At 42.3% G+C, this 12,469-nt stretch overlaps 1 protein-coding gene across 2 annotated transcripts in view; it reads left to right on the top strand.

Moving 5' to 3' along the window:
• PRDM5 (PR/SET domain 5) overlaps positions 1-9,617 on the top strand; it is a 121,337-nt gene extending 111,720 nt beyond the window's left edge. For both annotated transcript variants that reach the window (XM_033133356.1, XM_033133355.1), the window contains 2 exons: positions 5,940-6,044; positions 7,705-9,617. In XM_033133356.1, the coding sequence (XP_032989247.1) occupies positions 5,940-6,044; positions 7,705-7,869 (270 nt within the window). In that variant the 3' untranslated portion in view covers positions 7,870-9,617. The remainder of the gene's footprint in view (positions 1-5,939; positions 6,045-7,704) is intronic.
• Positions 9,618-12,469: the final 2,852 nt, after the last annotated feature.

Raw genomic sequence — 12,469 nt, 5'->3', positions numbered from 1 at the left:
GTAATGGGGAGAAAATAGAGGAAGGGAAATAATGGAGTTAGATGTGATTAATGTTAAAATGATGTTAGCGTGTGAGTTCTCTGTGGGGGTGGGGGCTTTGGAAGTTCAATGGTACCCAGACTTGCTCGCACACTGCAGCCACACCAGCCTGCAGATGGTTTACCAGCGTGCTTGGGAAGGAAGTAGTGAGCTCAGCCGCAGCTCTGCTGCCTAGCCTGATAGTAGCAAGTCAGAGCTGACTTTGGCTTCCTAAGCTTTCTGTGGCACGTGGTCCTTTGCTGTGTCCACCACTGTGCCCTTACCTAACTACTGCCATAATCAGTGAACTTGACGGTAAGTAGGCAGAGAAGATTAGAAATTGAAGTTCTCGTGCACCCTTGCACACAGGTGTGGATTCTTCTGGACTGAGAAGTTAGGGCTAAGTACACCCAAGAATGCTATAGAGGCAACAAAGATTTTTTTCACCATTTTCAGAGAAAGGGACAGGAACGGCGTAGGTGTCTTTCTCAGAGCCTACCCTGTACAATGAGCTTAATCTCTGTACCCAGCTTTGAGGGTGGCATTTCTTCATCATGGCTGACTGGGAGTATTGGGAAGAATTAGGAAGGAAGGGAGAGGTTTTTCTCTTCTGAGACAGAAACTGCATTTCTTTCCTCTTAAGCTCATTTGGTTTGTAACAACTGAGGTGAGTGACCCCGGCCTCCAGCCTCTGCCCTGCTCTGAAGGCTGTTATTGGAGCAGGAACTCATTAGCACTTGGCACCGTTCCTTCTCACTTGGAATCCCTTTGTGACGGGCATAGGGTTCTTCCAAGGAGCCCGGGAGGCCGCCTGACTGATACCTGTCCGGATTCTACCCCTGCATGTGGTGTCTTCAGAAAAAGTGCACACTGTGTAAGGGCTGCCAATGCAGGAGACTGATATTCGAAGGGCAAACACGCCTTCTCCTGACGGAACTTCACTATGGCTGAAGACTCAGAGAACCTTCTTTCTAGGCCGACAGAGAAGCGTGATTGTCGAGTCCTAGGAAATCCCAGGCTTCCAGTGGTTCTTTGTAGAGAAGGAGTCCAGGCAGGTACAAAACTGCTCAATCAGAGGGCCCACCCCTCTTCCAACTGTGATTCTCAGACTTTGTCATTTGGAGAGACCTTTCATAGTATAAATTTCAGCCCCCACTTTCTTGCCAACACACACATAGAAATTTGATGATTGTATAGGACAAAACAAGTAAGTGTAGGTAATATAATTTCAGTGACATCTGTAAATGAAGTGTACGGAATTAGTCGCCAGTAGTATCTGTAAATATTTGAAAAATGTCAATATGTGAGTGATGAATGAATGTGTGTGTGTATAAGACATTGATTATTCAGTCCAAGCCAATGCATACTACATATGTGGGTTTTAAGCCTCTCATGATCCCCCATATTCTGGCCGGGACCCTCTCTCAGTACCCATAGGGCAGTCTTTAGGACACTTACCTCGACAGTATCTCCTAAGACGGAACTTGGGGATGAGTGAGAGGGATGTCCGTTCTCAGTGAGGCTCAGACCTTGATTTTCACTTCCTTCCCTTCCCTGGAACTCCCTCTTTCTCATCCAGATAGTTGGTACTGTCTTGGATGGTTCTCTGCCAGACACTTAACCTGTCGTTGGCAGTTGCCCCAGTGATGGGCCAGGGAAAAAGCTTTCCTTTTTTTCTTCTCGTATATCTCAGATTGATGTATTTTTATCTATTTTTAAAACATAAGTTTAAATAAAACATTTGGATATAATAAAAGCCTAATAAATAGTCCCAGCAACTCCAAGAAATTTCTGATCTAAATACTTAGAACTACATTTTCCTTTTCAAGTTTTTTAAAAACTCGGCAGTATTTGAAGAAATAATAGGTGCCAAAAGCAATACAATATGTGAAAAGAGATTGTGTTTTTTCAGCTTAGTGGGGAAAAGCAGTAAACATTATATTTCTTGGACTGCCAAGAAAATGCAGGGTTTTGTTTTGTTTTGTTTTTTTTCTGTTGACTGTGGAAAGTTATTTGAAAAATACTTTCTGCATCTTGAAAGTTATCCATACAGAGACTTCCATTCCTGGCAATATGCTATACTTATCCTGTCCTGGAGAACAGGCCTCATACAAGACACCTATTGATGCTGCATAAAATAAAGCAAGCAGCAAATATCTGAACTTGTAAAAAAGTAACAGTAATATCCGCATCCAACAAACAGACCTGAAGCCAAACTGAACATTAGTGATTGGTCCAGGTGAGGATGTGGCAACTTGCAGGGTGGTTGCCAATGTCGGTAAACTCTAGGATTGGTTTTTAATGGACGGAAAAGCAGACAAGCTCTGGGCTCAGGGTATAGGGCAGGATGGAACTGCATCTGCAATAATGCTGGGACCTCGGAAAGGCAATGCTCAAAATGAAATCAGAGACTAGAAATCACCTACATTTGGCAAATGAGATCTTCGGGACATTTAACTGTTTTGGGGTGACTGATGGCTGGTTGGAAGAGTTCTCCTTCGAGTTTGGAACCACAGTGCTTCCCTCAAGTGTTTTGGAGTTCAGATTTAAAATACTTGCCTGGCCAGAAAACCCTAAGTCAAGAAATAAACTTAAATGGTCTTTGATTGATAGCCTCCCCGAGTGCCAAGCAGAAGCAAACACAAAGGCTGTCTAGAGGGACTTAGCCTCAGCCTCAGGGTCACAGGATTCTAACAGATAAAGACCACCAAACATGAGCCCCTGATCCCAAATTACAGAAATACTCAAGGGAACAAGACCCACCAGCAGGAAACAGGAGAAACCACAAAGAGCAGAGCTAGATCCAAAAATCTGAAGATAACGATTTATCAGATGAAGAAAATTATATAAACAGCTAGAATATTTTAAAATAGGCATAAACAATGTGAGTAAAATATAAGATTGTATCAAAAAATTAAGCATAATTGAAAACCACCAAATAAAAACTTATAGAAGTTAAAATATGATAATGGAAATTAAAAAGTCAAATGATCCTGTTAACTGGCAAGTTATTCAGACCTGACAAGAATTGATCAACTGAGTCTAAAGAAATTACACAGAGTGCCATACAAAGAGATGGAAATGGTAGAGAGGTTAAGAGACATGAAACATAGAGCTTATTCTACATCTGATTGTATTAGTAGACTTCATTCAACAAGAAATCAGAAACAAAGTCATTTTCAGTCAAATAAAAGCAATTTACCCTCAACAGATCCTCAGAAAGTCAGATATGTAAGAAAGCAAGGAAAGTAAAGGAACTGTTAAACATGTGTACAGCTAAACCACACTGACTGCATAGAATAATAATTCCATAGTAGGCGTTAGAACTCAATATATAAGTAAGACACTGTACACAGAACATGTGAGACAGACGCACTTATTCAGTAGGAGGGAAAGCAGATAGTATTGTATTGTATAGTATTGTCAGATTGCATTAAAGATACGAAGTAAAAATTTTAAGGACAGCCATTAAAAGGATAAAGGTGATGCCATAACTTCTATAATAACACTGGGGGAAAAGATCAATCCTAACTATACAAGGAAAGGTAAGTGGAAAAACTTAGAAAACAAGCAAGATCAAAGCAGTGCACAAAATAAAATGTAAGAAATGTATTCAAATATGTTGTTAATAAATAAACATGAATTATGTAATTATTATAACAGTAATTATATTATAGCAATATAATAATAAATGATAATATTAAGAAGCAAAATTTGCTATCTTAAAAAAAGTGATATGTTTGGTTTACAAAATCCAGTTTTATGCTGTCTACATTAGGTGCACTGGATACCTAAGGATATAGACTGATTGAAAGTAAAAATATGTGCATATCAGGCAAATACTAATTTTATTTATTTTTTGCCTCTTTTTAAGAACTGAGGTAAAATTGTCAGGTAACACCGTGTGAGTGTAGGGTGTACAATGTGTGGATCTGATACATTCACATACTGCAACACGGTGACCACCGTAGCTTCAGCTACCGCCTCCATCACGTCACATAATCGTCCTTTTTGGTGGGGAGAACATTTCAGATCTCGTCTCTTAGCAACTTTGAAGTGTGTAGTACAGTATTGTTGGCTGTAATGACAATTCTGTGCCAAAGCGTACTCATCTTTAACAGCAAATGTGTACCCTTTGACCAACACCTCCTCAATTCCCCAACGCCCCAGCAAATACTAATTTTCAAAGGCTTTTATAGCTATATTATGACCAAATTAATTTTAAGGTAAAAAAGGCTTATTGTAGATAAGGAAGGTCACTTCAAAATGTTAAAAGGTCCTGCTTTCCAGGAACATAGTAGTTTTAAACTTACATACAGTTATCACGTACCTGTTGAGAGTCTTGAAATGTATCAAATGTAATGACGGAATTACAAGAATGCACTGGGTTTTGGACTGGAAATGGGTGATTCCCTCTGGAGAGCTGTGCGGCCATTCCTGGAAAGGTGCGGCCCACTTCTCTGCATACAGATGGAGGGAATCACACTCGCCTGGTTCAAGTACCCACCTGCCCATGTACTTAGAGCGACACTATCTGTAATAGTGAAAAGAGGAACAGGTATGGAGCTGCCCGTCACGGGAGAATGCGTGTGGCCAAGTGTGGCAGAGCCGTGGAACGTACTACCTACCACACCGCATTAGAAACGAATGGTTGGGAGCTACATGTGTTCCCAAAACGAAAGTGAGGACTGGGAGCTTGAAAAGGTAATGTTGAGCAAAAAGAAGTTTCCAAAGAACGTACAAAGAATGCATCCAGTATGGTACTATTTACATAATTTTAACAGGCGAAATAATACCGTCTCGTGTAGAGATGCATCCGTACAAATGCACTGAAAATACAGAGGAGGGCAAGGCGTGACGGGCCCATCTCCCTGACGGGGGTGTCTCTGAGGTGGTGGGAGGGGACGCCTGCCGGCAGCGGTGCACTGGGGGGGGCGGGGGAGGCCGGCACTGGCGTTGGGCATTTACACACCGTTCTGTAGGTGTGAAAATTTTTACAGTATTCTCCCACATACTAGGGAGAAAATATAAATAGAACTTGTCTACGTAACGTGAAATTAAACATATACTACTATATACTACCTCAATCCAAAACAAGTGTTTCTGAAAATATATTTGAAAATAAATCTCATTGCCACTTTAAGCAAATCATTTTATAGATGCACTAGTTAGTAACTGACCAGCTGTTTTAAGGGAACAATGTCCATTATTATGCAATTGATTCCAAGGTAGAAAGATGGTGATATAATAAGTTCCTGGTATTAAAGATGCCACAGGGGTTTCGACATTTTTTCCTTTTCCTAATAGAGATATTTCTTTTCCTAAAGAGTCCATGACCAACAAGAAAAATGCCGCATTTTAAAAAGTAATTTAGATTTTATAAAAGAACACCGTACGTGGAAAAAAGGTCGGACAATAGAAAGGTAGATGCCAAAATTGCAGTTGAGCTCCAGCTTTTTACACTAACCCCCAGATCTGTTGAAAGTTTGGTTCTGATGTCTCCAGTCCCAAGAATCCTTCCGAGGCGGTAACCAGCGGATACCATCTAGTTCGGGGATCCCAGACTTCCTTGGTCCGATGCCCTTAGCATGCCAGTAAATTATTGTGAGACCCCGAGACCTAAAGAAAACTGAGGAGTTCAGTTCAGGAAATAGTGAGACCACAGCAGTCCCTCAAAGGCCAGCTTCGCAAACCTGTGACTTCATGCCAGACCTGTGACCATGTGAGCTGGGGCTGGGAGCTCCCTGAGCCCGGAGCTGTCAGACCGCCCAGCACGTGTGACTACTGCTATCTTCCTATAAACAGACTATCGCTGGGTGACGCCCCGGGCGGCACCAGATCAAATGCGCCCAGGCCCACCGAGGCCCAGAGGGCGTGGTGTTGCGGGACTCACGGGGTGTCTGTCTCCCTTGACTCTGCAGGAGAAGCCATACAAGTGCTCTGAGTGCACCAAGGCCTTCAGCCAGAAGCGCGGCCTGGACGAGCACAAGAGGACGCACACGGGAGAGAAGCCGTTCCAGTGCGACGTGAGTGGGTTTGTCTTCTCCTCCTGTGGCCTCCAGTAACACGAGGGATGTGTGTGTGTGTGTGTGTGTGTGCATCTGCATGTATGTGTGAGTGTGTGTGCACCCGTGTGTTTCTGAGTGTGCACCTGCACGTGTGTATGAGTGTGTGTGTGCATCCATGCGTGTGTATGAGTGCAAAAAATGCTACCATTTTCAGTAAAATAAATCTGAGCATTGACTAATTTAGGGAAACAAGGTTTCTCAGTGAACAGTATCACCATTCTCCTGTGAAATACTGACAGTTGACAGCAGACTGACACAGGTGTTTGGGAAAACACTTGGATGCTTACTTCTAGTATAAAAATATCAGAAAGAGGAACTTGAAAGTTGCACTGTGTGGAACCGCACAACACAGAATCTCTTTACATGTTGACGGAAACTCGAGTAGTCAGTCCCATTGGCACGTCCCAAGGGACCAAGTGTGGGGTGAGCCGTCCATATGAAAGGAAACTCACAAACACAAGATGTTTTCCTTGTCCTTCCGTGAAACTTTTGTGGTGAGGTTAAGGCAACAGTGGACTCCCAGCGGGCCCGCTCGTAAAAATACCTTCATCAAAGTGCACTTCTTTAAGGAAAGAACTACTGTAGAGACAGAAGTGTGCACGAAGAGGTGGGGGTGGTCCACGGCACAGCTTTTTTGGGGGATTTATTATGTACGGGCCTCTCCTCACCCTCTCCCCCTGTGCCTTTCTGAGTTTCTGGCTCCTGTGAATAGAAAACCCACCTTCCCCATAAACGGAGAGAGAAATGGTTTATCTGCTTCAGTATTTAAACAGGCGTCACCTCATTCAGAACCTCAGGTTTCCTACCAGCACTTTTGGAAGCCATTGCCCCTCTCATTATGTGTTTCATGGCATTTTCACAGTATTTAATATGCCGTATCTTACAGTGGATGTGCTTTTGAAGAATTGCATGTCAGTGGAGTTTTTGTAAATAACACCAAAATTTGAATGAAACGTCAGTATTAAAAGATTTCCACTCCATTTCCATGTATGACCTGAATACGTATACCTTCATCTTCTGTGTCGATACAACATTTTCAATTTTGGGTGGTTTAATGCGTGTTGAGCTAGATGGCGATGTGGTAAAGCTTACGTGAAGTAAACGTGTTTGTTTCCTTAGTTAAATGAGGCGCTATAATAAGAAATAAAGAACTGGAATAGTGGGGAAGGATCCTGAAAGCAGTTAACCTCCTACTTCTTAAATGGGACAAAACTGAAGGGTCACTAGGGGGATATGTCCTGTGCCTTTTATTCCAAGGGTACAGGCATTTTGCTTGAAGAGGTTTAATAGGAAACTGTGAATACATTGCACCGTGAGGAGAAAGCTACTGTTTTCAGGGGTTGTTTTTCTAGAGACATTTAAGGACAGTAGCTGGGGGAGAGGCGGTTGGGTGCAGACACACACACATGAAATGCAAATCCCTTCGGGAACTGGAAGGAATGTTCTTTACCCTTTAGTTTGGATGTTACATTCCATGTGTTTCAAGACCACTTTTCTCCCTTTGCCTGTTAGTACGTCTTTGCTAAGAGGACTGGCTAATGTCCACTGCATCACTGATAAGCTGGGCTCAGTGCAGGTTTTCCAGCGTAATATGACAGGTTCTCTGGGTCCCTTCCAGGTGTGTGACTTGGCTTTTAGCCTGAAGAAAATGCTGATCCGACACAAGATGACTCACAACCCCAATCGTCCGCTGGCAGAGTGCCAGTTCTGCCACAAGAAGTTCACCAGGAACGACTACCTCAAAGTGCACGTGGACAACATCCACGGGGATGCCGGCAGCTGAGGCGGCCGCAGGGCGCGGCCGTGGGAAGGGCCCCGGTGGGAAGCCCAGATTTCTGACACCTGATGAGTACAGCAGAGGTTGCCAGCGCCATTCACTGGTCTCAGTTCTTTTCTGCCTACCTTTAGAGTCTGTGGATACATGTGCAGAAAGAAAAAACAGTCCTACTTTCCCCAAGAAATGGTACAAATGGAAAAAAAATTAACTTTGTAGCCTTGCAAAATCCTACTTGTGCTCTGCCTTACAAAAATGGAGAATCATTTCTCTCCTTGGCCATCTCCTGTACTGAAGTTCATTAACATACTCCCTGTAGGCCTTTTATTTTACTGTTACCATGAGTGTGTGTGTGTGTGTGCACGTGGGTGCATGTGTGTTTGTGTGTGTGCACGTGTGTGCGTGCTGCTTACTGTGGCCGGTTATTACTCATTTAGCCATAAAGAAATGAAAACTCACTGCACATAAGGACAGGGGCAAGAGTTTTCGAAGTCCCAAGCCTAACAGGATAAGACCTGCTATTTTGTGAAACAAACCAAAAGTTGATCTTATTTAACAGCTCCCTACAACAGGTCAGTTTAAAATAAAGCGGTATTTAAGAACGAAAGCACCGATGAATATACTGCTTTTTGGACAATCCTTCGGAGACATTACTTGTTCTCATCACTGGGATACAGACGTTCACGGTCTGTAAAGTTTTCTAAGATCTACACAAAAGTGATCATAACACTTAAACATTTACCAGGTTGAGGCTCCTGAGTTAACACTAGTTACCTTTAGAAATCTACCACATACAGACATATAACTAAACAAAGCAGAGCGGGTTGTCCATGTCTGTGACATGTCCATGACAGTGGCAGCCAGTGGTGACATTACCGTGTCAGCTGTGATGAACCCAGCCCTTCCCCTCTCATTCCACAAAGTGCACAGGACATGTTGGTGCAGACATAATGCAGCCCTCAGAGCAGTAACGTTCTGGTGTGCTTACGAGTCTCCAGAATCTCGGCAGTCGCTGATACTGAAACACTTTCAAATCACCCTCCATCGTCCTGCATAAGTAGGAATCCAGAATAAAAGGTACAAAGCTGCCAACTGTTCGCATGGAAATGATCACTGATACTTAAGGGAAAATGAAGCAAGAAGCATAGTTTCTTCCTTTACGTTACATTTCAATAAAATACTTGAGAGCAGCATACAGTGAACAGCTTGTTTTTGGAGAAGATACGAGAAAATGTGACAGTGTTGTCAACTAGCACAGAGGAATCCAAAACCAGAAAGAAATGAAAATGAAGCCCCCAAAGTGAGCCATTCTATTCGGAGCCCACTGCAAGGAGAGGAAGAGTAATGCTGAGAAGGCACTCGGTTCTAATGATTCAGGGAGGAAGGGGATGTGAAGACATAGTTCTTTGAAGTCAGGAATCTAGTTTTAGACTTCTATTCATGCTCAGTTCCAGTTTGCTTTTTTTTTTTTAAATATTCAATATAGATTTTTAAACTTGTAAAAAGACTAAATTTGAAACTCACCAGAGATAACTTTAAAAAATATAAATCCTCAGATTATAATTTAGAAGCTGTCTAAATGTGGTTCTATGTAGCATTTTGTATCTGAAATTACAGACTGTATTTTATAAGAATAGACTTTGGTCCTGTTTCTCACTGTCATTTGTTTCAACAGTGTATTTTTAGATCCAAAGTGTTTTTAATTTAACACAACAGTGTGCCTACTGTCACTGGAATATAAAAGAACAGCTGTACGATTTGGGAGTGTGCATTCTTTAAACACGTCCGCTCATTCCTTGGGGGGCTGCCTTCTCTAGACGGGATGCTTCATAACCCGAGTATGTGATGAACATGAAACTAGAAAGGAAGCCAAATACCCGTTTTGTATAATCTCAGTGACTCACATTGACAGGGCTGCTGGGGAGGGACCCCTGACAACACGCTGTCACCTTGCTGCAAAGTCAAGTGACCCGGCAGAGGTGCTGGGCCTTCTCATGCTGGAGGTTTGAAGTCAGAAAAGGGTGTGGGAAGACCCACCAGTGTGCTCTCCTGTCTTTTCAAAGCACTGCAACCAAAAGAGGTCCCTCAAAGACTATGTGTGTGTTGTCATCTTTTATCCAATAGCTGTTTATGTGTAAGCATTTCAGATATATTAGCATTTGTGTCCTGCAACTTTTATATCACTTAGCAATAACAAAAAGATGACACCCTTTTTTAGGTTCGATTGAGAAATTAAGAACATAAATAGTCACCGAGGAAAAAGTCTCACAGGCAAGCTGGAGTACAGGTACCCACTGCGAAGTGTCTTTCCCGTCTCTCCTGCTGTGAAAGACTGTGGCTCAGTATTCTCTTGGGGGAAGAACAAACGCTCAGGTACCCGTGAATTCACAGCCAAGTCTTTTTAAGAGACACTCAGTGGTGTGGGTAGGTTCCGATGGCCCTTCGAAACTATTAGCTTTCAGTGACTGACACCCGGGGTATCTGTATGCATTGGATTCCTTCTCGTCTCACAATCCCTGCCTTGAATTAGTTTCCTTTCCGGCCCTTCCCCCTCCTCCTTTAGTTGTTGGCTTTTTAGGGCACTTTATGATTAATCATGACCAAGAGCTGCAGCATAAGACTATTCGTTGGTGGGTGATTCGCTCTTGGGGTTGCACAAAATAGTTAAAATGCTACTTGTGAGAAACGTACTCTGTATCGTGTGTGCGTGTGTGTGTGGAGTAGGGGGGCGTGCAGAGGACCACTTTCATTGTGATGCTTATACACGCAAGTACATTCCTTTGCTCCAAACTCTTCTGCCCTGTTGCAGCCAACTCACTGAGCAGTGAGCGCACGTATGTTGCCTTCTCTAGACGGGATGCTTCACAACCCGAATGTGTGATGAGTATGAAACTTGAAAGGAGCGCAAGAGTTTGGAGCAAAGTAATGTACTGGCATGGAACACAAACAGGTCTCACAGCCCAGTTTGTGTTACAGTTTTGTGCTGCTGCCTCTCCCAAACCCAGAAGGGAGACGGGACATGTACCGGAAATACCAGTTATTTCCTTCACAAATTAAATGTTCCTCATGAAAAGGCATCTTGGGGTTGTGGATATGTGGAGATGAGTAGGAAGCAGGAAGTGTGCCTTTTAAAACCCTAAGATATTACCATTAGTATTGAAGTGTATTTGTGTGTATATAAATGTAGCATTTGTAAATGCCGCATTTTTATTTTATTATAATAAATCTATATAAATCTATATAAGTCACAGCCACGATTGGTGTTAGCATTGCATTTTACTATAGAACTATAACTAGCACAGTTCTATAATAAAATCCAAATGAACATTTTAAAGTTGTTTTGATGAAAGAAGAAAAACATACTTGCCACTACTCCCAGGCCTTATGCGTTTATCATTTACTTCTAAGCGTTTCGAGAAACTAACGTTTGGGCGAGTTCGTCTCAGGGCAATGAGAGAGAACACCTAGCTTACGTCTCATCTCATTCTCAGTCAGACACAACATGTGAAGGGACATCAGGAAGAACAGAAGGAACCTGATTTACGGTAGCGTCTATGAGCAAGAATACCCTGATGTCCACAAATGTCATTTAAGGGTGATAAAAGTTACGGCTCATGTTTTAGGTACTCCTTTTTTTAAAAGCGGTGTTTCGGCATCTTGCTGTTGCCGCTATACTGTGAGGTCTCCCTGATACAAAAAAATCTCATATCAGCATTATCATCAGTCTCCAGTAGTGCATTTAGAAACCATGCATTCATTTAACTTTGGTTTCCCAGCATCAGCTGGGGCCTGAGATCTCTGGGCTGACTGCCTTGGGCTCAGAACGATGTGATCACCCAGGCTGTTAATTCGTTGTATGACAGCATAAAAAATAACTCTGGAGCCTTCAGTCTGGGCCATGTCAGAATATTCTAGATTTCTTCGGACCATGAACTAGTACAGAATGCAGCAGGTTTCTTATACTAAAATGGTGCTGTTGATCCAATGTCCAAGTTTATTTTCTTCCTTTAAAAAAATGCTTAACCTGATACCGTAAAACAATGTTCATATTTGTTACTGAATAAGCTACCTAAATATTTGATAACGTGTTTAACTTCCTAATTCTGCAAACATTGAGGCAATAAGGGTAAGTTTTTATTCCTTGGGACTGTGCCAACTTGGCATATTACAGAGCAGGAGAAAACTAATCTAAGATTTTAAGTAATGTTGATAATTCATATGCTTAAAATTGAGAAAGGATATAGGACCACTGAAACTTGATCACCTAAATAGATGCGAAGGAATTCATATAAAATATCACTGTTTCTGACTAGAAACACTGTAGACTTACTAGGAGTTAATTACACTTACAAAGCACACACACACACATACACATACTCACACACGCACTCCATTTGCCTCTGCTAAACAGTATAAACATGTGAAGACTCCCAGCTTACGGTGGACACTGAATCATTCCATTACTTCATTTTCCAGTTTGTCTTAGAGAACAACAAATAGTGCTCTGGTCCTTAGTGTTGATCAATGTTGTCTGACATCTTTTATATAATGTGAGATGGGCATATCTCTCCCCCATCCCATTTCCCTATGAAAACTGTTCTGTGAGTAT

Source organism: Rhinolophus ferrumequinum, chromosome 18 (assembly GCF_004115265.2).
Source record: "Rhinolophus ferrumequinum isolate MPI-CBG mRhiFer1 chromosome 18, mRhiFer1_v1.p, whole genome shotgun sequence".
Lineage (NCBI taxonomy): Eukaryota > Metazoa > Chordata > Mammalia > Chiroptera > Rhinolophidae > Rhinolophus > Rhinolophus ferrumequinum.
Note: the sequence above shows the minus strand (reverse complement) of the source record. Positions and strands in the feature narration are given on the sequence as shown.